Consider the following 21,561-nt stretch of genomic DNA (forward strand, 5'->3'; position numbering starts at 1 on the left):
ATACAGTTTTAGAATCTATAATGGTAAATGACCAACATAGCTTGGCATGTGCATTGGGGTTTGGGAAAACAGAGTTTAGCATTGTTCAGATAAAAATATAGATATTATCTCCTGGCCAGGGACCCTGAGAAAGAAGTGGATCAAGTGCTAGGATGTACTCAAACATGAAATGTCTGCACGTACAATCACAAAACCATAAAGCATCCAACAGAGAAGGAAAAAAAAGAAGCATTGAAAGAAAGCAATGCAGCCCTGTAGGGTTTCTCTTTAATGAACCTAGACTTTGAAAGAGAATATTTGAGAAGTTGGAGAAGGGCTAGAGGAATGGCTTACTTTTCTATATATAATGTTAAGAAGACCAAAATCCCAAAGATACTGATAAGACTGATGAGAAAAAGACTCACATCATTCCCTCATTTGTAGGTCTACCCTGATTCAATCTCCTTGCCCTTTCACCAGACAGCATACCTGCTGCATCAAAACTAACCCGTCACGCTCACCCTCCATTTAAACTGCATGCAACTTCTGAAACTGTAATAACAGACATATTTACTCACCAAGAATTGGCAGACGATAACATTTTGCCATATTTTGGGTCTAACTCTAAAGAGTGGTAATGAGGTTCTTTGAGACAATTGCATGGAAGTGCTCACCTGATTCATTCCAAAGTGCTGACTGACAGCCTCACCTGCATTTTGGGGATTCCTTGTCAGATTGATCTACTCATAAGGTATAAGCCTCTTTTTGCATTCTTCAGCATCCCAAATTTATCCCTCCCCTGGAATCCCAAACATCACAGTTGCTCCTCTCACATTTACTAGGAAATTTTGCTCTAAAAACTCTGAACGAACAAGCAAACAAACTAACTGACAGGCACCAAATGGGTGTCATCAGATCTGCCTCCCTAACTTGTACTCAGTCCTTAGATGGGCCCTGATTGTAAGCTGCTGTGATGATTCCCCACCTGGCTTCACAAAGCCACCTTCCTTCTCCAAACGTTTGATCCCATAAGGCCCACATCCAAGTCTTCGTGTCTACTGACATCTAACTGGCGTTGGCTTCTTCTGGAACTTCTTTTCCAAGGTCAGAATTGATCTTTTCATTGTCAAACCCAGTCAATACCTTTGTGATGATTAACACTTCTGGTTATCCCCTTTGTTTCAATATCCATGGAGACAGCATTCATATCACGAGTGATGGTGGGGACAATTCCAGAATCAGAAAACCTAGATCCAAATTCTATCTCTTTCACATAGAATCTGAGCTGGAAAAAAAAAAAGCCAGATGCAGTGACTCATGTCTGCAATCCCAGCACTTTGGGAGACTAAGGCAGGAGGATCACTTGAGCCCAGGAGTTCAAGACCAGCCTAGGAAATGTGGCTAAACCCTGGCTCTACAAAATTTTTTAAAATACAAAAATCAGCCAGACATGGTGGTGCGTGCTGGTAGTTCTACTTACTTGGGAGGCTGAAGTGGGAAGATAACCTGAGGCCAGAAGGTTGAGGCTGCAGTGAGCCATGATCATGCCACTGGACTCCAGCCTGGGAGACAGAGTGAGACCTGGTCTCAACAAAACAAAACGAAACAAAACAAAACCCCACTTCTGTACATGTCAGCTTCTCTACTTCACCTCTAAAATAGGAAGGAATAAATGACATGATTACAGGTTATAGTATCTACAGAATGAAGATAACACCCAGCATATTGTTAGCCCTTAGTACACGATAATGGCAGTGACCTTGTCTGTTTCCTCCAGCATGAGCTACAAATATTTTCCAAACTCAATATGAGTAAAATAAATTCTTTAGTGTCTCTTTTCTAGATTGACTGTACCTTCAGTACTTCCTTGCTGAATCAGTGGGGTCCTCCATTATCCAGTTCATGAGCTAGAACCATTTATTCTCCATGCTCTTATCCACTTAGTCATCTGTTTGGCTGAGTTCCCAAAATACCTCTTGAATTTACCTCCACTCTGTCTCCATCATTACTGCCTTTCAGCCTCATCCTTAGGACTTTAACAATCATACACCATTTGGACATCTGAGCACCACCTCCCTTTTTGTGGTAAAAGTCTGTGATTTTCTTTCCATGTTCCTAACTTGCCTCTCCACTCACCCTCAGCTTCTGTGCTTACCCAGTTCCTTGCTAGTCCCTTAGTTTATCTCCTTTCCATTCAGAATATTCCTTGAACGTGGGTTTTGTACTGGCACTTTGGAACAGTTTCCATTGTTTTCCAATAATTCCCCGATCAACCTAGCTCTAAAGTCACTCTTCGGTAATTTGGCCAATATCCCATGAATACCAAGATTTCACAGGATCACGGGGGTAAAGACTTTGACAGCCAAGGGTGATATCCATGGTAACAGCCAGTGAGAGGAATGCCTTTTGTGCAAAGTAGAAGAAAGTTTATTAGGAACGGGGTGGGCTTGGAAAACCGACTAATACTGAGCTAGGCGGCATACTCCAGCAGCTGGGTTTTAGAGCAGAGCACACATGGATGTGGAAGATCTGGACATTGATTTCTTTAGAGCATCCCAACCCTTTGCACCCCATCAGCTTGTCTTTGTGTATCTCTACAAGTAGGTGTATTAGTCCATTCTCACACTGCTGTGAAGAAATACCCAAGACTGGGTAATTTATAAAGAAAAGAGGTTTAACTGACTCATAGTTCCACATGGCTGGGGAGGCCTCAGGAAACTTACAATCATGGCAGAAGGGGAAGCAACATGTCCTTCACATGACAGCAGGAGACAGAAGAATGAGAAGCGAGTGAAGGAGGAAGCCCCTTATAAAACCATCAGATCTTGTGAGAACTTACTCGTTAACACAAGAATAGCATGGGGAATCCACCCCCATGATTCAAGTACCTCCCACCAGATTACTCCCACGACACGAAGGGATTATGGGAACTACAATTCAAGATGAGATTTGGGTGGGAACACAGCAAAACCATATCAATAGGTGAGCCCCAGTTTGAAGACTAGTGGCTTAGATTATTGTATTTGGCTTGACACTGGTGTCGTTTTCTGCAAAACTCTGTTAGATCTACAGTCTACCCATTTTGCCTCTATGAAAATAATTTTCCCACAGCGTGTATCATTTTTCTTTAAAAACTTACCTCATCATACTGGCAGAACTCTTGCTCCTGGCTCTCTGAGATAATCCAGGATCATCTCCACATCCCCAAACCCTTAACATAATCACATCTACAAACTCCCTTTTGCCATGGAAGGGAACATGCTCAGGATCAGGGTACTAGAATGTGGACATCTTTGGGGGTTGTGATTCTGTCTACCCAACTTGGTTTCCATTGATATAGTTTGTAAAGATGGACCTCGATCAAAATCTTTTGTGGGCACATCACTTAGCCATTTATATGTTTAGGAGTTCGTTAATAATGCGTAGCATTGTTTGCGAAAATAAAATCATAGTTATATAAATTAGTAGTGTTGATTTATTCGTAAACAAGTAATGTGAACATAAACTTTTTCTGTGTCATCACATGTCAATTTTATACAACATATAATTTTAATTTAAAATATATATGTTATAGATATGTATATATATGTGTATATATATATATTTTTGAGTTGGGACAGGGTGTCACTTTGTCACTCAGACTGTCATCCTCTCGCTGGCTGTTACCACGGATATCACTCTGTCACCCAAGCATGATCTCAGCTCACTGCAACCTCCACCTCCTGGGTTCAAGTGATTCTCGTGCCTCAGCTTCCCAAGTAGGTGGAATTACAAGCACATGCCACCACACCTGGCTAATTTTTGTATTTTTTTGGTAGAGACAGGGTTTCACCATGTTGGCCAGGCTGGTCTCGAACTCCTGACCTCCAGTGATCCACCCCACCTCGGCAAAGTGCTGGGATCACAGGTGTACAGGTGTGAGCCACCATGCCCAGCCTTAACTATTTTTTTTTTTAAAGGCAAGGTCTCACTCTGTTGCCCAGGCTCAATCATGGCTCACTGTAGCCTCAAACTCTTGGGCTCAAGTGATTCTTTCACTTGAGCCTCCCAAGTAGCTGGGACCATAGGCACGTGCCGCCATTTCTAGCTAATTTTTGGAGAGACAGGGTCTCGCTATGTTGGCTAGGCTGGTCTTGAACACCTGGCAAGCAATCCTTCCACCTTGGTCTCCCAAAGGGCTGAGATTACAAGTGTGAGCCACCATGCCCACAATAGAGATTTTTAATTCTGACTGGTATACTTGAGCCAGTTCAGGGATATCTGATGGATATATAGAGAGATGAAAGGTTTTTTGTACAGTAAATTAATTCTGTTAAGACAAAGCACATAAACAAATCAGAATGTTCTTCAGCATAATCAGACATGTGCAAAAGTTTAAAGTAAGTTTTGCCCTTTCCCTTGATTGATCGATTGCTACCCGAGCTTCAGTGCTGAGATACGCTATCTGTCTGTTCAATGATGCTACCTTTGGTGTTTGTTGAACAATTTTTCATCGAACCTAATTTGGAGGAAAAGATGTTTAGCTGTAGATACAATGAAGGGAATTTCAGCTCTTTCTGGCTTCATATACTCCCGCTGCCCCATCGTGGGCAGCAGGGGTATCACCAGCGTCGACTGAGGTCATCGGTTTTCCCCTCACTGTTGCCTTTGATTTTATCCTTTTGCTTGGGTTCCTCTCTCCACTCCGAAAACATTCTCAAGGGCTGAGCTCCTGCAAAATCCTTTCAATTCTAAATGCCCTCAAGTAAAACATTGTTCTTTCCTTTCCTAACAAACTTCTCATGAAAGTGGTTAACTAGCTTTCTCTAGTCCTTCTCCTGAAAGTGATAACTAGCTTTCTCTAGTCCTTCTCATGAAAGTGGTTACTCGCTTTCTCTAGTCCTCATGAAAGTGATAATGGTCTCTCTCTGTCCTTCTCATGAAAGTGGTAACTGGCCTTCTCTAGTCCTCATGAAAGTGGTAACTGGCTTTCTCTAGTCCTTCTCATGAAAATGATAACTAGCTTTCTCTAGCCCTTCTCCTGAAAGTGATAACTCGCTTTCTCTAGTCCATCTCATGAAGTGGTAACCATCTTTCTCTAGTCCTTCTCGTGAAAGTGGTAACCATCTTTCTCTAGTCCTTCTCGTGAAAGTGATAATGAGCTCTCTGTCCTTCTCATGAAAGTGGTAACTGGCTTTCTCTAGTCCTCATGAAAGTAGTAACTGGCTTTCTCTAATCCTTCTCGTGAAAGTGGTGACTTACTTTCTCTAGTCCTTCTCGTGAAAGTGGTAACTGGCTTTCTCTTGTCCTTCTCATGAAAGTGGTAACTGGCGTTCTCTAGTCCTCATGAAAGTGGTAACTGGCTTTCTCTAGTCCTTATGAGAGTGGTAACTGGCTTTCTCTAGTCCTTCTCATGAAAGTGGTAACTAGCTTTCTCTAGTACTTCTCCTCTAGTTTCTTTCATATTCATAGGATCTCCTGCATGGTACATGTATTCACACCCAAAGGCTCTGATTTCAAAACCAACTGGCAATGAACAGCAGGAAACACCAATGTTCCCACTTGTTAAAAAGTCATTTCTTGACAACCGTTAGGCATCTGAGATTAGTCACTCATCTGCTGTCAATGAATGAGTATATCTAAAAGGTTCAAAATACTCTAAGAACTCATAGAAACAACAGTACAATGGCAGTTACCAGGGGCAGAGGGTGCGGGTGGAAGGATGGGGAGATGTTGGTGAAAGGGTACAAAGTGCCAGTTAGACAGCAGAAATAAATTCAGGACATCCATTGTACAACATGGTGACTGTAGTTAATGGTAATGTATTGTATACTTGAAATTTGGTAAGGGAGCAGAGCTTTAATGTTCTTAATCACAAAAACTGAGAAGTATATAAGGTGCTGGATATGTTAATTGGCTTGATATAATCATTCTACATTGTATGCATATAAAGCACAGTCTTCAGATTATAATTCCTAGAGAGTGTTCCTCATACTCTACAGCAGTGGTCCCCAACCTTTGGGACCAGTTTTGTCAAAGACAATTTCTCCTTGGACCTGGGGTGAGGGGGGATGGTTTTGGAATGATTCAAGTGCATTACATTTATTGTGCACTTTATTTCTATTATTAGTACATTATAATACGTAATAAAATAATTATACAACTCACCATAATGTAGCTGAGCTTGTTTTCCTGCAACTAGATGATCCCATCTGGGGGTGATGGGAGACAGTGATAGATCATCAAGCATTAGATTCTCAAAAGGAGTGCACAACCTAGATCCCTCACATGCACAGTTCAAAATAGGGTTCACACTCCTATCAGAATCTAATGCAGCCACAGATCTGACAGGAGGCGGAGCTCAGGTGGTAATGCGAGGGATGGAGAGTGGCTGTAAATACAGGTGAAACTTCACTCATTCGCCTGCTGCCCACCTCCTGCTGTGCAGCCAGGTTCTTAACAGGCCATGGACCAGTACCAGTCTGTGGCTCTGGAGTTGGGGACCCCTGCTCCACAGAGTCAGCATACAGGTGGAAACAGCCTTGACTCTCACATTCTCCAAAGCTCGCAGGCAAAAATTGGACATCGATGTCCTGAGGTTACTTCTGCCTGTAAAACTAGGTGTTAATTTAATGAATTTTACTGCAGTGTGGGGGAGTGGTAATCAACTATTAGGTAATTCATAAAAGTCATCAGCTGAGAGAGCTGACAAGCTCCATAAATTCCCCCAGCTACCCAAGATTAATAATTTTATACTGAAAGCAAGTAATTATGAATTTGCCTCTAAATCACTTTTTTAAAATCCACACTCAAAAGTTGACAAACTGTCCTCATAAGTCAGACACCACTTATCAACCTGTTCACAGCATGGAAAACTCAGAGCTGCCTCTCCTTGATGGCATGCTTCTAAATGCAGTAACTCAATCCTGCTGTCTTAAGGAAGGCAATGTTTAATGCCCATTAAGGGAACCCTTCTTGTTTTGGTAAGCAGGGCCACTGTGTCTGCTCACCAGGGAGTATGGATGCTATTCGATGGTAAAGTGACAAACACAGTAGTCCTTAACCACTTACACTTTTAAAGTTCTGCACACATTTATGAATTCAATAAAGTATCATTTTTCAATGGAATTGTTAGAACCCCAAATCTCAGTGTTACACAATATACTCGTGTAACAAACTTGCACATATACTCACTTAATCTAAAATTTAAAAAGAAAAGAAGAAACTATTGTTTTTTAGCCTCAAATGTTAAAAATACAAATACCAGTCTGCTAACTGTCAGATCCTGGAGACATCAAATCAAAACTCGTTTGTTGAAGCTGTCATTATGAACACCTGGGTTAATAAAGGAAGTGCAGGGCAAGACACATGAAGGGTGAAGAATAACAGGTACTGTTTTAGAGCCTCCTATGAAGGTAACTGTAAGGTGTCAGGAGAAACACCCTCAGAGCATCGGAAGTGACTCTGCAAAGGACTCCTGGAGTGCGCTGGTCCAGGTCTCACAGTGAACTGGCCTTTGGCCTGTGAACCTGGGCATCCCCACCAGACACCTGTCACAGCCCATGTCATGCCAACATCACCTAGAGGCAGTGGGTTTCAGGTTGTTTACTGACTTAGCTCTGGCCTTGAAAACTTGGCAGCAGTTTCAGGAGTCTCCTGTTTGAGGCTGAGATGAAGCTTATTTGTTCTATGGGTAGATATTGCAGGGATGCCTTTGAAAAACAAACAAAAAACAAACAAAAAATGATCAAGCTGGGTGTGGTGGCTCATGCCTATAATCCTAGCACTTTGGGAGGCTGAGGTGGGTGGATCCCTTGAGCCCAGGAGTTGGAGACCAGCCTGGGCAATATGATGAAACAAACAAACAAAAAAATATACAAATCGGTGGCACACACCCGTAGTCCCAGCTACTTGGGAGGCTAAGGTGGGAGGATTGATTGAGCCTGGTAGGCAAAGGTGGCAGCGTGCTGAGACACAATGAGTCCGCCTGTCTCAAACAAACAAACAAAAGAACCTCAAAACAACTAATGATGATTATTTTTGTCGTACCTTCATTCTGTTTTCCAAGCATCCCGCAATATTGGCTTTATCTATCAATCATAGAGCAGGCACTTACTAATTCATCCCACAGTGGTTGCCAGAAAGAGTTAGGGTCCAGCTGAAGAGGAGAGAGGTAAAGCTATTGCACATGTGCATGCTGTAGGGGTGGGCTCAGTACTGATAGTGTGTCCTCACGTGCGGGGTGCTGGCTTCCTCTTGAGCGAATTCTATTCCCCTGGCCTCAGCTGGCAGATACTCCTTATCATGGGGTGGCTGTAACTTGCATCAAGGCCTCCTGGAGAGCTTTTGGGGCCGGGTACCTAACTACAAGCAGAAATGGACTCTAGCATTCCCACTGACCTTTCACCACTCTGGTCCTTGTGCCTATAGTGTCTTTTCATAAATACAACCTGGTATTCGAGCGATTGGTGGAATATTGGATAGGAAAGTGCTTTGAACAACAGTAAGTGCGCATGGATTGTATAAGGTCCCTGGGTTTGATTTATGGATGCTGCTTTGAGAAATGATAGAAATGAGGAAATTTATAACAATTCTCAGATGTGACAAAAGACAATGAGCTCTGAGTCAGCCTTGCCTTCCCTTTCTACCTCTCTAGACTCTGTGGGGGATGGTAATCTGGAGACCTCCATCAGTTCTTACAGATGGGACCTTACAGAAGGGACCTTATATCAGCTCCTCCATCAATTCTGCTTGCAATGAGCTGAATAGTCCCCCCAAAATCATGTGATTTCCACGACCTCAGAATGTGACCTTTTTTGGAAATAGGGTTATGGTGGATGTAATTAGGCCCCCATCCAATATGACTGGTGTCCTTATCAAAAAAGAAGACACTCACGGAGGCATGATGTGAAGACACGCAGCACAAATGCCCTATTTCCACAGAGGCAGAGATTCGGGTGATAGATCTATAAGTCAAAGAGTGCCAGCAGTCAAATAAATGCTTTATATTTTGCTTGTTTTTTTTTTCACATTTACAGTTTTCATTCAGGTTGATATTTATAAGATGTACTTTTTCACAGGTCTTCATGCCCAATTTGGTGTTAATCTTAAACCCTAAGACTATTCGTAGTTCCCCAGGAGAAACCTTCAGAACTCATTGTACAATTTAAGCAATAAATCCAGCAAATGTTTAGTAAGACCTCCCTCTATCTGCTGCTGGACACAACCTCGTGGACAATGGAAATAAAAAGAAGATGTGGCTTCCATTGGGAGAATTACACAGTGGATTTAGGGAGACAAGATGTAAATGCCCCCCAAACTAAGATGCAAAAGGGCAAAATCACTTGCCCAAGATCACACAAGTAATGACTCACTGAACTAGAATTTGAGCCTCACTGTGCCTGGTCCACAGCTAAGGTTTTTACTGTTTCCTAAGGCACACAGAGTTGGTTACAGTGGATATTAATCGCATCACCAATGTAATCTTGCAAAAGAAGACATTTCCATCATGTAGAGCATAGGAATGAGAATAGTCAAATGATTCCGAATGCCTTCCATTTTTTTTTGAGATATCAAATCACCAATTAGCTCTTTCAAAATTGTAATACCGGCCGGGCATGGTGGTTCATGCCTAATCCCAGCACTTTGGGAGGCCGAGGTGGGTAGATCACTTAAGGTCAAGAGTTCAAGACCAGCCTGGCCAACATGGTGAAACCTCATCTCTACTAAAAATACGAAAATTAGCCATGTGTGGTGGCAGGCATCTGTAATCGCAGCTACTCAGGAGGCTGAGGCAGGAGAGTCACTTGAACCCAGGAGGTGGAGGTTGCAGTGAGCCGAGATCATGCCCCTGCATTCCAGCCTGGGCAACAAGAGTGAAACTCCATCTCAAAAAAAAAAAAAAAAAAAAAAAAAAATGGCAATACCCTTAGCATAAATGGAAGACTAGCAATTCTCCCACCATGAACAAGCCAAAAAGTGGCTTGAGTAACTATGCAAAACACAAGTCAAATTCATTGGCCAGTTTGAAACTATCCCCAATGCACAAGGAAGCAACAGAAGAAAATTCTGCAGTTGAAATTCTTCTCCTTTATTGGGTCAACATTATTATGTTTAGCTGATTTAGGGAATTAGCTTCATCATAAATTCAAATCTGGTTCTATTTTAGGCATCAATGCCATTTTATAGTTAGGCTCAACTACCAAAAATTCTAGCAATTTCCATTGTGGTCTTGAAATAAACCCAGACTCCCTGCAACATGACTGAGTTTCCACCATACAAAATGAAGAAATAATTGCCTGGAATTTTTTAAAAATCATTTTGCATTGCCAATTAAAAATTTACTCCTGCAAGACAGGGGTTTCTGTAAATCAGGGATGTGAGAGATTTGGTCTGATAATTCCAGGTGTTCTTCACGTATAGAGTGACAGTTTGACATCCACTTTGATTAAATTCAGGGTATTTCCACAGTCTTGGGTGACACATGCTGAATATTGATACACATCCCAAATATCTCATCTGAAGCCCTGAGAGCCAGGTGTTTTCTGGAATTCAGTTATGCATATTTTAGGAAGATAATATATGCCTTTACTGTACCTCCCAAGACACTCTCAGCAGGTGAGGGAAACATTCAATAATCAAACATATTAATATTTTTGCAGAAAAATGTATGACTATTCCTCCCAGTGGGATGCAGGAAGACCACAAGTGGTATAATATAGTGTATTTTTATAGTAATGCACTGGTAAATTAAATTGTGTGATGACAGACCATCAATACCCTGGGCACTTCCGATTTCTAAGTAAAACATCAGAGAGAGAGTCAATTCAGAATAAGTTAAATATCTTTACACATACTTGCAACATACATCTGTGACCTCTGGTTGCTTCGGTTTTTTGCGAAGAGGTTGCATCAGGGCTGTCATAGGTCTCTCACTGAGTCTGAGTTGGCCACGTGTTGATGGCCAGAGAACAAGAATGATCAGGGAACATCTTCTCCAAGGATGAAATGGCAATGTGAAAAATGACCCTTTAAAAGACTTCTCCCATTGCTGTCTGCCATGTGAACCTGGCATTCTCTCAGAGCATTTTTGCTAGTTGAATGAACTGTCTTACCCACTCATTCTCACGGCCAACAATGAACAGATCACACATTCTAACCCTATCATCTAGGTCAGGGGTTGCAAACATTTTCTGTATAGGACTGCGTAGTAAATATTTTCAGCCTTGTGGAGGATACAGTCAGCTCTGCAATTGTGGTTCAAAAGTAGGTGTATAAAGGAATGGGCATGGTGTATTTCAATAAATCTTTATTTACAAATACAGGTGGTAAGCTGGGTTTGGCCCATGGCCATACTTAGCTGACCCCTGTTGCATGGCTTTTTTTTTCACTGTGGTTCACAATTCCATTATTATTGTTACTATTATTCTCATGCTTATCAGTATATGGCAAACATAGAGTTAAAGAAAATGCACATCTGCTCTTGATGGAATACAAAATTCCTTGGCCATAAGGTTATATTAAATACATTTCATATTGAGGAAAAGAACAGTACCTAAAACATTTCATTTTTAATAAAGTCTGAAGGAGGGAGGACACTTCAGAAACTATATTATTTTATGCTTTTTCTTTTAGCCCTGATTGTCTGTTACTGGTATGCTTGTTATTAGATTACTCAAAAAATGTTTCTCAGGAAATTCCTATTTGCATGATGATGAATAGGTAAATTGAGTTAACATTTCCATCATCGTGGATGTTGGCTTTTTCCAATCACTGACAACTTTACTTTGTGTTTGCCTTTGAGTGTTAACACAACCAAAGACTGTCAATCCAAGCTTGCAGACCTCCCTCCTGTTGGCTTTTGTTAGGTGTTGTGAATGGCACAAGATCAGACAACAAGGTCCGCACACATTTGTGTCTTTCCACAAGGTTGAACTTGTGAAAATGTTTATTCGGTCATAAAAGCCACAAGAGCCAATTCTCCTTAGTGCTAAGTACTCCTTATTACTTCTTAGTACTTCCCATTCACTTGGTAGCCAGAGCCAGGGACACACAGGCTCAAGCCAATTTACAACAGTCAATATTGCAAAGCAAACATGGCAGTATACTTAATCAATATATAAATGTTCTAGATTAAACATTCCACAACACATGTTAACATGTGTTGTAACATTTAACATCCATATAAAGGGGATAGGAAAAGGAGTTAATGAACCAGTCCACGGAGAGTGACGTGGACAAGGAGAGTGTCCTGGGCTGATCTGGACAATTGCCCACATCTTGTAAAGAAGAGGCCTTGATTTGGGCAGAGGGTTCAGCAGCAGGTGCATGGAGGAGACCACGAGTGTTAGCAAGACGGGGTCTAGTGAGGTGATCATGTTGAACTGGTGAAGTCCTGCTAATATCCCCCTGAGTCCTCTGGTGAGGGGTGACAGTAAAGGGTTACAACCTCATCTGGTTGGGTGCAGTCTGTATTGATTGGGCGAACATCTGGTCCTATTGGGAAGATGCCTTCTGAAAAGCAAGATGTAATCTTCTCCTAAGATGGAGTCACTTATGTCAAGAGTGCTCCTATACATTAGAGTTTCTCTAGGATTATAGCTTAGTAGCAAGGTGGGCTATTCGATCAACAAGATGAGGCTATTTGATCAGCATCGTAAATATTTTTGGGAATAAACTGTTTTTTTTTAAATCAGATATCATCTTAGGCCAAGTCACAAGAAATAGATTCTGAGATGCTCAGGAGATTTTTTGTGGGGAGTGTATTCTTGGGGTCAACACTTGCAGAGGAGTGAGGAAAGGAAATTGAGGCCGAGGGAGGAGTTGAGCAGCACGGCTGTTGCAACAGCTCATTTCAGAGGGAGCTCTGGAGCCAGGAAGGTCCCTCAGAGGTTTCCCACCTTGAGGCAAGGAGATGCTGTCCCCTTGGAAAAGGCAGTTCTCTTTGACCGAGGCCAGTTTCCAGAGACAGACTTTGCTAAGTGTGTCAGCCATCAAAACTACCAGCAGCAGCTGGGGGAGGAAGACTTGGGTCTTCCCTTGACATCTAAGTTCCTACCACAGCACCCACAGAGGACGTTCTCTGTGCAAATTCCTCGACACCATACTCTATGTCTTCCTCTTCAAAATACACTTTTTCACCCTGGATTACCATTTACCCTTGTAAATTGCTTCAGTCGATCTCTAGAATATGCACAGTGGTTTTCAGTGTTTACTTCTACATGGAATGTTCTGGAAGCTTTCACAAGAAAGTAGGATAAATGACTCATCCTAGCTTGCCTGAGACTGTCCCAGTTTAAAAACTGGACCTCATCAGTCCTGGACACACTGGGATGTGGTTCACCCTATGGCAAACCAATCAGTCAAATTTCAACAACTAACCTTTCCACTTCGTGTACTACAGTCAGTCTTCTTTAATAACTACACTGCCTGGGCTATGGCTAAGGACAAATGCATTCTCTTCTTCTTCTTCTCACTGTTGAACATAGGATGCCTTTAACTCTTTTTGACATTTTCACAGTCAAAATTAAACCCGTGCCATTAAACCTGAAGTCACAACAAAGTAACACAATACTAATGAACAGCAGAAGCTGGTAGGCTGAGACAAAACTGATGCCTCAAGTTGGTTCAGTCTGGGTTTTAATGCTCAATACAACAAAATGGGCATTACAAAAATCATTTAGTTTTCAGGGCTTTTTGTGTCTCAGAATTATGGACAACGGATGGCAAACTCCAATGGCATTCTTAGATCGTTATCATTTTCAGACTTGTACAACTGGAATTTCATATGGAGGGGGCATGCAAATGAGAAAAATGGCCAAGCAAATGACACTTATAAGGATTATAGATAAACAGAGACTCAAGGGGATAAAGATGCATACTTATTATCTTTGAACACACAAATCAGAATGTAGGTTCCTCATAATAAAACAGGCTTAACCAATCTTCTTGCTCTGTGACTACAGTTTGGATTATATATTTTATCAGAAGAGACTTATTTTCATATAACTTGTGATAGTAACAGAGGAATCACCATAGTTACTAGGTGTGATTGTTTGAGTCAGCTGGGTACCATTTCCCTTCATCCCTAAAACCTATTTGCCTGTGCTTGTAGCCACACCCACTTTAATGAGCATTGGATGAGTGATCTAGCACAGTATTCCTAAACCTTGGCACTATTGACACTTGGGAGAAGACCATGCTTTGTTGATTGAGGGCGGGCACTGGGCTGGATAGTTCTTTGTGGTGGGGGCTGCCTTGTGCATTGTAAGATATTTACCAGAATTCCTGCCCTTTGCCTACTGGATACCATTAGCATCCCCCAAATTGCAACAACCAAACCTGTTTCTATATATCACCTTCTGTTCCTGGTGGGGTAAGATTACTCCTGGGTGAGAACCCATCTCATACTAATTTGAAAAATGTCCTTGGAACGTGGGCCTTTAGATTTTCCATTGTGCTGTTTCATTCTGTAAGTATAGGCTCTTTGTGGCAGTACCACTGTGATAGGCATTGTGACTTAATCCCTTCAGATATGTTCTTTGTCTTCATTTCTCACTGGGGAGTTGGTAAGCACTGAGTATCAAGTGTGGGTCAAAGAGCTTCCATGCTGATACCTTAAAATCTATTTTCTGTAAATAAAAGGTGGGGACAAAAGAAAGGAAAATAATGACCTTTCTTACCTTGCAAGGAGAGACACCCAATTGTTCAAACCCACATCCATGCAATCTTAGTCTTGCCCGATGATGTCATGGTGAATGAGCAGAAGGGGAGACCCTGACCAGTGGTTTTGTCATTCCTGCAGTGGGAGGTTAAGGATCAATGTTGACAGCACACTATTCCATTTCAACAAGAATCTAACATGAAAAGCCATGCTGGAAGATTGATTACAGTTTCAAATGCCATCTCTGGGGGGAAAAAATAACATTTCTGAGACTCTGATTGAACCTCAGAAATTGTTGCTAGAAGCCTAACTTCAATAAAGCAAAATCCACATTTATAAAAATCTATATGGAATAGTAATTTTTCTCTAATGTGATATTCTCTTGTGAATATTTTTTTTTACCAAGTGGGATTATGCTTCATATTTCAAAGCATAAACAATAGATTTATACATTAATAAGTAGTTCAAGACATATACTAGATTTTTGGTCTAAATGTCAACAAGTTAAAAGAAAAGTCTTCAATAGGTTCAAAGCTATCTTCTTGGCTTTCTTTTGAGACCCATTTTCTATTCATTTCTAGGACTTTGTATCAGAGGTCAAAAAACTGTTTCTGTAAAGGGTTAGATAGTAAATAAATGTTTCCAGATTTGAGGGACAAATAGTATCTGTCACAACTACTCAACTTGATATTGTAGCACAAAAGCATTAAGGGAGTGGAGGCAGCTGTGTTCTGATACACTTTGTATTACAGACACTGAAATTTGAGTCTTATGTACTTTTCACATATCCCAAAATAATATCCTTTTTTCAACCATTTAAACATGTAAACATTCTACAAAAACAGGTGTTAGGACAGATTTTTCTTGTGGGCCATTGTTTGTGCAAACCCAGCCCTATTCAGAAAATATCTATTGAGTGTTTGCTGTGGTGAACAAATGAGATGTGGTCTCTGCCTTCTTGATCCTTAGAGCTGTGGAAAGAACAGCTGTCACATGAATAAATCAGGAAGTAAATGAATCTATTATGCAAGTAGTAATAATTGCTATCTGGGGGGAAAAAGGTTCTATGATAGTCAACAGTGGGGGAGCCTGCTTCATACAGGGTAATGAAGGAGGGCTTCCTCGTGGCTTTGGTGTAAGCCAAGACGTGAGGATGGGTAGGAATTAGGCAGAGAGTGGGAAGAAAAAAAGTGGGGAGAGAAATCCTCTAGACCAGCAGTCCCCAACCTTTTTGGCACGAGGGACCATTTTTGTGGAAGACAGTTTTTCATGGACAGGGAGGAGGATGGTTCTGGGATGATTCAAGTGTGTCACATTTATTGTGTACTTTATTTCTATTATTATTACATTGTAATATATAATGAGGTAATTATACAACTCACCATAATGTGGAATCAGTGGGAGCCCTGAGCTTGTTCTCCTGCAACTAGATGGTCCCATCTGGAGGTGATGGGAGACAGTGACAGATCATCAGGCATTAGATTCTCATGAGGAGTGTGCAGCCTAGATCCCTCGCATGCGCAGTTCACAGTAGGTTTTGTGCTCCTATCAGAATCTAATGCCATGGCTGATCTGACAGGAGGTGGCGCTCAGGCAGTAATGTGAGTGATGGAGAACGGCTGTAAATACAGATGAAGCTTGGCTCACCTGCTGTTTACTTCCTGCTGTGCAGTGTGATTCCTAAGAGGCCTGGGGGTTGGGAACCCCTGCTGCAGTAAAGAAAGAGCTCATGAGACTGGGCACAGTCGCTCACACCTATAATCCCAGCACTTTGTCAGGCTGAGGCTCTGTTTAGCCCAGGAGTTTAAGATCAGCCTGGACAACATAGTGGGAACCTATCTCTACAAAAATTAGCCTGCTGTGGTGGTACACCTCCCAGCTACTTGGGAGGCTGAGGTGGGAGGATTACTTGAGCCTGGGAGGTCAAGGCTGCAGTGAGCCATGATCATGCTGCTCTCTGGGCAATAAAGTGAGACCCTGTCTCAAAAAAATAATAATAATAAATAAAAGAGCTCATGTCATTTAAGTATGTCAATATATGGTTACCCAACGTGTGATTATTCATCTTTTGAATGAATTCACAGGAAGAGCCCGATGCCCTTGGTTTGACTCTACTAAGAGCCCCTCAGTTGCTGAACCTGCACACAGTCATCTCAGTAAGTTAAGATCCTCCTGAGGACAATGGCGCAAGATCGTCTTCAGCTGTTCATAGCGTAAGTATGAGAGGTGCATATGTTTCTATCTTCACCCTGAAACTCAAGTGTTTGACTCACCCGGACCATGTTGTCTAGGTCAAATAGTGGTATGCAGTGATCTTGATAATGGTGTTCAGGACATTCTGATATTGCAGGGATGACATGCATGTGGTGCTATTGCAGCTGTCTTTCATTCAGAAAGAACTTTCCATCGAAAGATCAAAGGGGAGCATCTGTAGGGCAAATATATTTTTATAGAGAAAGACTGTGCTGGGCCAATGGGGGCAGCGTGCATAATCTGATGAGCATAAGCAAGTGGCCTGTTATGTGGCAAGTCTAGAGGAATATAAGGGATGGGGGCTTACAAATGATTTAATGCGTCCCCTGGACCCTTGAGGTGGCTCTACTCTAGTTGAACCAGCAAAGATACAGAAACATGGCACAGTGGGAAGGCTCACAGTGCACCTGTTCTCAGCTGATCAGCTGCAGCAATACCTGAGGGACAGAATGGGGTCCCTCCCCTCAGGAAGAGCTCCTTTCCCTGGTGGAAGTGAGGGCTGAGGGCATACCCAGGTCCCTCCCTGCAGGAGGAGCTCTTTCCCCTGGTGGAGGTGAGGGCATACCCAGGTCCCTCCCTGCAGGAAGTGCTTTTTCCCCTGGTGGAGTTGAAGGTTGAGGGCATACCCACGTCCCTCCCTGCAGGAGGAGCTCTTTCCCCTGGTGGAGGTGAGGGCATACCCAGGTCCCTCCCTGCAGGAAGAGCGCCTCCCCCTGGTGGAAGTGAGGGCTGAGGGGCAGAGCATGGTCCCTCCCTGCAGGAAGAGCTCTTCGCTGATGGGAGGTGAGTGTGCAAGGTGAAAGTCTTTAAGGTGGATGAGGGAAACATAGTTTTAAAAGCCCCTGCAGGGAAGAATCCCTGTTATTTTACACCTGTTCTTGGACATGTCTGCACCACTATGGCACTATGCTATCAGAACACCAGGGGGCACAATATTTGGCCATTCAGAGCATTTATGGTCCCCCATAGCAGCTGGCTCAAAGAAATGGGCAGGAAGATGCTTTTGGAGGAGATATTTGGTTCAAATCAGTGTGAAAAGACTCCCAAAGTCGGAGACCCTGGGGCTGGGGATTCCATCCCACCCCATGATGGCAGTGTGTTCCCAGGAGAACATTTCACCTCTTCATGCCTTAATTTCCTCCTTTGTGAAAAGTGACTTAAAGACGCTGGGCCTGGTGGCTCAGTCCTGTAATCGCAGCACTTTGGGAGGCCGAGGCGGGCGTATCACCTGAGGCCAGGAGTTTGGGACCAGCCTGGCCAACATGGTAAAACCCCGTTTCTACTAAAAATACAAAGATTAGCCCGGCGTCGTGCCATGCACCTGTAGTCCCAGCTACTCGGGAGGCTGAGACAGGATAATCGCTTGAACCCCGGGGGCAGAGGTTGCAGTGAGCTGAGATCGTGCCACTGCACTCTAGCCTGGGCTACAAAGCCAGACTCTGTCTCAAAAAAAAAAAAAAAAAAAAAAAAAAAAATAGATGAACGGCAGTTTCATAGGGTGCTTATAAAAAGTAAAAGATGACCTCTGTTTTGGGAAAAATATGGTGAAGACCTGGATGATCATGCCAGCCAGGGAGATGGGAGCTGAAAGCAGGCTTGCAGGGTGATTTAATGATTTTCAGAAGGCAGCTTCAGGGGTTACGGATGGTAGTAGTTATGTGTCAGGGTAGACTTTGCCCTTCAGAGAGAATTTGGTAAAGTTTGGAGACATTTTTGGTCGTCAGAACTTTGGAGTGGGGTGCATGTAGTGGGTGGAGGCCAGGCGTGCCGCTAACCATCCCACGGTGCACCCACAGTTCCTCACAAATCCGAAATGTCGTGCTGAGGGCGACAAACCCTGCTCACTGCAACAAGAGGCTTTAACTTAATCTTCTCTTTCTCCCTAGAATAGTCAATGGTCTTTTACTTTGAGGGATATGAGTCAGAATAAGAATTAAAGAGAACAAAAGGACAATGACCTTTTAGGATTTTTCTTTCTATTAAATTTAAACCCCATAACAGAGGATTCTCCGTCTGAAAGCAACATCCGTGGAGGCTTAAAGCCTCAGCTTATATTCATTCCTAACGCTGAGCAGCTTAACAGATTCATTTTCCATTGTGATTTCTGTAATTTGTTCTTTAAAAGGATTGTGTGTTCCTTTTTCGTTTCAGAAACAAACTTTTTGGGCATTTTCAAGAATAATTTATTTTCTAAAGTCATTGATAATACATGGGCTAGCATGAATTTCTGACCTCACTTTCAAAGTCTTTAGCACCAGCTAAGTAGGGTTTGTTTTTTTTTTTTTAATTTCTCTGGAAACTACATTTTGCAGGGAAATACTTTAAGTACCTTTTTTTTTTTTTTTTCGGTCATTTTAGTCTACAGGAGAGATTGACATTCCCTAGATCCAGCTAGAAGGGCTCTGAAAAAAATGACAGATGCAGTAGCTAATTAAAAATATGCAGCTGAAAGGGTTCATGATTAATTCATGATAAACGAATACAGCATTCATTATCCTTTCTTAATGTTCTGAGATAAAGTGGGAGTGTTGCAGTGGGGGTTAAAATATTTGTTCTAAATATCTAGTAACAGTGTCCATTCTATCTTACTAGCATAAAGCCATCCTCATAGAGATATTTTAATGTGCTTCACAATTCAGAATTCTGGGTTCTTACATACAGAGTATTAAATTCTCTCCCTCCCGTAAATGGATGAAGACTTTGGGGATTGTCAGGAAAACACTTATATTTTCTGTAGTTTTCCTGATTTGTTCTCCTCCAAGGAAAAGGTTTAGTAATAGGAAAATATTATTATTATTTTTTTTTTGAGACAGACTCTCACTCTGTCGCCCAGGCTAGAAGTGCTGTGGCACGATCTCAGCTCACTGCAACCTCCACCTCCTGGCTTCAAGCGATTCTTCTGCCTTAGCCTCCTGAGTAGCTGGGACTACAGGCAAGCGCTACCACGCCCGGCTAATTTTTGTATTTTTAGTGGAGATGGGGTTTCACCATATTGGCCAGGCTGGTCTCGAACTCCTGACCTCGTGTGGAGGCTGGGATTTTTAAGGACAGTTTGGCGGACAAGAGGCTAGAGAATGGGAAAGGCCGATTGGCACCATCAGCGAAGAAATTACAGAGTTATCAAAACTGTCTTTGTGTGCCGAGTCAGTTCCTGCATGGGGGTCACTGGTCCGGGTGACATCACTTGTTCCACTAGAATGCAATATCTGAAAAATATTTTACTACCAGTTTTAGGTTTTACAATAGTGATGTTATCTATAGGGGCAATCAGGGAAGTTACACATCTTGTGACCACCAGCTACATGACTCCTGAGCAGTAAGCAGGTTAGGAAGCAATGGCTAGTTATGCAACTATGTATAGGTCTTAGCAGAATGCAGGTCCCTCCCACAAGTCTAACCTTGGGGCCGTTCATTAGTTTTACAAAGGTGGTTTTGGTCCCCGAACAAGGAGGGGTAGTTTTGGGAAGGGACTGTTGTCATCCTTGCTTTAATGTTAAACTGTAAACTAAAATCCTCCCATAGTTGACTTGGCCTACCCAGAAATGAGCAAGGGAAGTTAGCTTGTGACATTAGAAGCAAGATGGGACCAGTTATGTTAGATTTCTCTCACTGTTATAATTTTTGCAAAGGCGTTTTTCAAATTCCTATTGCTTTGTTACGTGATACAGTCACGCATCGCTGGATTACGGGGATACATTCTGAGAAATGCACTGATGGGTGATTTAGTCACTGCGTGAACATAATAGAGTATACTCACACAAACCTACTATACATGCAGACTGTGTAGTATGGCCTATTGCTCCTACACTAAAAACCTGGACAGCAAGTGACCGTACTGAATACTGCAGGCAGTTGTAACACAATGGTAATTATTTGTGTATCTAAACATGTCTAAACATAGAAGGTACTGTAAAAAATATGGAATTGTAATCTTATGGGACTACCACTGTATATATGATTCATCATTACCCGAAACATCATTATGTAGTACATGACTATATTTATAAAATAAGTGTGGAGGCCGCAATGTTTCTTTTCCGTGTTGCTTCTTTATGTAGTATTCAGCACATGGGAGATTTTTGTCAAGAAGTGCATTTAGGACTTGTCTTTGGTAATACCTGTACCACCCTCCAAACTTCTCAACTTTTACTCTTTTACCCAAGGCAGGGTTCACTTGACAACATAATCACTACTGAATACAATCTCTAGAGTTGTCTCAGGATTTATAGACATAGTAGTGGATTTCACACTTCCCATTCTGTGTTCGTCTCTGCACAGTTTGCAGAATCAGGATTAACACAGGTGTTGTGGCTCTGTAGACCTGTGAATTAGTGCAAGAGCAACAAAGCCTGTCTTGCTTTTTCTCGGCAAGCACACCCTGGCTTCAGAATAGAGAATAACTTTGTTCTATGTTTTAAAACAGTGTGTAGAAGTGCCTAAGGAAGAAAACATTGCATTTATAAGAAGACATCTTACAAACACTCCAGCCAAACAGTTAATTTGCTATCTTTACATCCATTCTAGTGAAAGCATTTAGAATGTTTGACTTTATGTGCAGTGCTTGGCAAACTGCTCCTGTTGGAACCCTCAGGGTTCCTCAGGCTGCTCCTGGGAGCTTCTTCAGCCCTGGGATGGGAATTGTCAGAGATTTAATTCCACCCACTTCTGTAAGAAAACACTGATTTTTC

The 21,561-nt window shown here is 42.2% G+C and overlaps 1 protein-coding gene across 2 annotated transcripts in view; it reads left to right on the top strand.

The window, feature by feature from the left end:
- STS (steroid sulfatase) overlaps positions 1 to 21,561 on the top strand; it is a 214,590-nt gene that overhangs the window by 28,823 nt on the left and 164,206 nt on the right. For both annotated transcript variants that reach the window (XM_032756543.2, XM_058441559.1), the window contains exon 2: positions 16,705 to 16,833. In XM_032756543.2, the coding sequence (XP_032612434.1) occupies positions 16,802 to 16,833 (32 nt within the window). In that variant the 5' untranslated portion in view covers positions 16,705 to 16,801. The remainder of the gene's footprint in view (positions 1 to 16,704; positions 16,834 to 21,561) is intronic.

The sequence above is a fragment of the Hylobates moloch genome, unplaced genomic scaffold (assembly GCF_009828535.3).
Source record: "Hylobates moloch isolate HMO894 unplaced genomic scaffold, HMol_V3 SCAFFOLD_7, whole genome shotgun sequence".
Classification (NCBI taxonomy): Eukaryota; Metazoa; Chordata; class Mammalia; order Primates; family Hylobatidae; genus Hylobates; species Hylobates moloch.